Below are 4007 nucleotides of genomic sequence, written 5' to 3'. Positions count from 1 at the left end.
TAAAGAATAATGTAGAATCTGCAAAACACCGTGTAATGTGGATGAACTTGGAGGACATTATGCTGAGTGAAATAAGTCAATCACAAAAGGACAAATATTATATTATTCCATATTGTAAAAGTCAAGGAAAGGTTTATCTATAGAAGGAAATTTTCTTTGTTGGTTACCAGGGGTGGAAGGAGAGAGGAGGGAACGCTGTTAGATAGATAGAGATAAGAATTGATTTAGGTGAAGAGAAGGGCAATGTACCAAATGTGAGTGACCAGTATGGCGGCATTGAGGAAGAGAAAGACACAGAGAGGTACATGGGAGATACAGACAACAAAGATTAACCCTTTTGCACATACTGTACTGCGTTGTCAGTGAAGGCAACCATGGGTATACGGGTGGATAGATGGGTGGACAGGCTGAACTATTAGGTATGTCTATGAAGTGGGAAGTGTATCCAAGATCATGTACAGGGTTGGCAGACAATGGTCCTATAAGTTTATGTGAATGATCAGAATTCCCAGGTGTCTAGTAGAGCTGACAAGGAGCAAGGTTGTGGTCACTGCTTGGTCACAGCCAGCTACTCAGAGGGATTGAGTAGTTGAACCTGTGGGCTTGGGACCATAGTCACAGGGGACATCAAGCTCAACTGGCATAACATACTATACAAAACACTGTTCCACCTCCTACTTTGGTGAGTAAAGACTGGGATCTTAAAAGCTTGCAAACTGCCATCTAGATGCAATGATGGGTCTCTCCTCGTCCAAAGCAAAGAATGATGAAGAAAATCAAAATTCATGGAAACAATTAGTCCTAGAGATTGGTACAACATCTGATCTGCAGCCTATGCAACTATGAGACCAGAAGAACTAGATGGTACCCGGCTACCAATGTTAACTAACCACCTGGAAGGGGATCTATGTAGGAGATCCTTGATAGAGAGGGAGAACAATGTGGAACAAAACTCAAAATCATTTGGAAAAAAAAAAAGCAGAGGGACCAGGTTTGCTGGTCTGATGGAGCCTGGTGGAACCACTTAGACTATGGCCCCTAGCTGCCCTTCAGGTCTGGAATTGAACCCACACCTGTGGTTTCCAGCCAAGCAAAAGACAGACATCTGAGTTGAACATTTACCTGAGGTAGATACACTGCTTGGAGAGAACAATCATGGGAGAAAGAAGGGCTGCTTATGCACAGGGAGACAGCTCAGGGGGCAGGAGTGCATGGAGGGACAGACATTGGGAAGAGGTAACTATGGGGACAAAGTAGGAGGGGAGCTGTTCCATTGTGGTAAATTGTGGTCAATGTCATGAGAAAAAGTGTATGTGATCTGCTGTATGGAAAGTGAATTTGCTCTGTAAATCTTCACCCAAGTCACAATAAAAAAAAAAAAAAAGATTTATAGCCTTGGAAACCCAATGGGGGTCGCTATTAGTTGGAAATGACTAATGGAAGTGAGTTTGGTTATTCTGGGTTTTGACTGCCTTAGAAATAAAGAGTTAAGTCTGTAAAAAGCATTTAAGTGAGAAGCAGCCTGACAGTGAGCTACACTTCATTTAACACTCCCACCATTAGGACACACCCTCAAGTGCCCCTGGCCTTGTTAGCATGAAGCAGCATGTCCTCTTCCAACAGGAAAAGACTTATACTTTGGCTTCAGCATTTGCAGAGCTAGGCAAAATGCAGCTCCAAATGGCCAAAAGGAAGCCATGTGACCTCAAGAAAAGTACAAAAAGCTTTGCTTGAGCAGTACTGCTCCTAAAATAATCAGACTGCCCACAAATCTATCTATCTTTTGGTAGCCTTCCAGCCTACACCTCTTCTCCATACCTTTCATCATTCCTACCTGCATTACGGCTCTGGTAGTGTAGTGCCTAAGGCACTTGACTGCTAGTCAGAGAGCTGATGGTTCAAATCCACCAGCCACTCCTTGGAAGGAAGGTTGGGTAATCTACTTCCGAAGTGATACTGCCTCAGAAACCCAAGGAGGGGTCGCTATGAGTCAGGTAAGACTCGATGGCACATAACAACAACAACAACACCTGCATTACTGACCTGAGTTAATCTACAGTGACACAGGTTTTAAGGAAAGAACAGAGCCACATAAAGTTAACTGGACAGATGGATTCCGTAAAGCTGTATCACATGTGAATTATTTTTATGAGTGGCAAGTTCAAATTAAGAATTGTGTGCACTAAAACTTAGAGATCACTCTTCCAATCTAACTCTCAGGATTTCTCAGAACCACTGTCATCGTTGCTGTTAGCTGTCATCAAGTTAGCTCTGTGTCACTGTGATCCTATGTACAACAGAACGAAACTCAGGTGGCTCCTGTGCCTGTTCACAGTGCCTGCTTCAGTAATATCCCTGACAGTGTTTCACTACTTACTACTCATATGGTTTTCAGTGGCCAGTTTTTCAAAGTGGATGGCCCCATCCTTCTCCCCAGTCTGTCTTCATCTGGAAGCTCTGCTGAAACCTGTCCACCATGGGTGACCCCGCTGGTATTTGAAATCCCAGTGGCATAGCCTCCAGCCTTATAACAATATGCAAGCCACCACAGTATGACACACTGACAGAAGAGTGGCAGTTCTCAAAACTAAGTATTCTTAAAAAGACCTGTTTTCTCTCTCAGCAATTATGTTCACCCAAAGAAGCAGAAGAAAACAGAGGCTTCTGGTTATCACACATCCAGGTTCTCTCTTGCACAGTGGCTTGTGAGATGTTAACAAGTTTACTAGTGTTTTAAGCTGGGATGTTCTGGCAAGAAATGTCAATAGTACGTAAGATTTCATGCCTATGTCCTAAATCTAACATTTAAAAGAAAAGAAGGGCATATTTGTCACATTTGCATGTTATTTTAAGATGTGTCCCCATTCCATACCCAGGAATTAAACCATCCTGTAACCATCCTTTTACAAAGGACAGTTTTACTCTTGTTCTTACTTGGTCTGTACTTTTAGTTCTGTAAATATGAACAATCATAAAGGAATATGTGACTACCATTAGAATTCCTCAGTTCTCTTTAAGAAGCAAATCAAAATGCATGGAAAATCCAAAATTACATGGTAAACTGTGTATCTACCAATTTTTACAATTATATTATCAACAGCTAAGGATATTCCCTCAATTTTTAACTAATAGTAGTATTTACAATGACTGCTTGTTTCATAAATTCAACATTATGCCAGTGCTCCAAGTGCACATTTTAATATGTATTTTATGTATGTTTTATATATGTCCCCCCAAATTTTATATATATACATATTGTTGTTATATTGTTATTTGCCATCGAGTCGGCCCCGACTCCTAGCGACCCCTCCTTGGGTTTCCGAGGCAGTTATCACTATGTAAGTAGGACTGCCCAACCTTCCTTCCGAGGAGTGGCTGGTGGGTTTGAACCGCCAGCCTCCTGGTTAGCAGTCAAGTGCCTTTAGGCACTATGCTACCAGAGCTCCTATCTATCTATCTATCTATATAAATATTTAAAAGGGATGCTCATCTCTTTTTTTCAAGCAAAACCAAGATATATTCTGAACACTGCAGTGGTCACGGGGATGGTGGCACGGATATACCAAACTCACCCTCCCAGCAGAATCAAAGTAGCCTTCGGCCAGAGATTTGTTATAATCGGCATAAGGATTCGGGAAGGCCCTTTGCGCCATGACGCCGGAAGCGAACCTGCAGAACAGGGGAAAAAGAGAACTCAGGTTAAGATGAGGGTCTTGATGGAGCTGAGATGGCATCGGGCGGCGCAAGGGTAACACCTCATTCCCTCTAGATCCGGGGCCACCGCACGGCCCAAATGGTCCGATTGTATCCCGGACCCATCGTGGTCTGGTCCCTGGGGCGTGGCACAACCACGAAGACGCTGCCAGGGCCCTGCACCCACCGAGATAAAAGGGACCCGTTTTGCACCCCACGCTCCCACGCCCGTGATTAGAAGCACGTAAGACTTTGGCTTCACGCTGCCCAACCTTGTGTGGCCTCTCAAACTGCAGGCACCAAAAATAACAGAA

The 4007-nt window shown here is 43.5% G+C and overlaps 1 protein-coding gene across 1 annotated transcript in view; it reads right to left on the bottom strand.

Moving 5' to 3' along the window:
- LANCL1 (LanC like 1) overlaps positions 1–3653 on the bottom strand; it is a 65149-nt gene extending 61496 nt beyond the window's left edge. The window contains exon 1 of the mRNA XM_007934507.2: positions 3573–3653. Within this exon, the coding sequence (XP_007932698.1) occupies positions 3573–3653 (81 nt within the window). The remainder of the gene's footprint in view (positions 1–3572) is intronic.
- Between the last annotated feature and the right edge of the window lie 354 nt (positions 3654–4007).

The sequence above is a fragment of the Orycteropus afer genome, unplaced genomic scaffold (genome assembly GCF_000298275.1).
Source record: "Orycteropus afer afer isolate SDZICR_OR568_19922 unplaced genomic scaffold, OryAfe1.0 scaffold00002, whole genome shotgun sequence".
NCBI lineage: Eukaryota > Metazoa > Chordata > Mammalia > Tubulidentata > Orycteropodidae > Orycteropus > Orycteropus afer.
The sequence above is the reverse complement of the archived record's forward strand: the minus strand, read 5'-3'. Positions and strand labels throughout refer to the sequence as shown.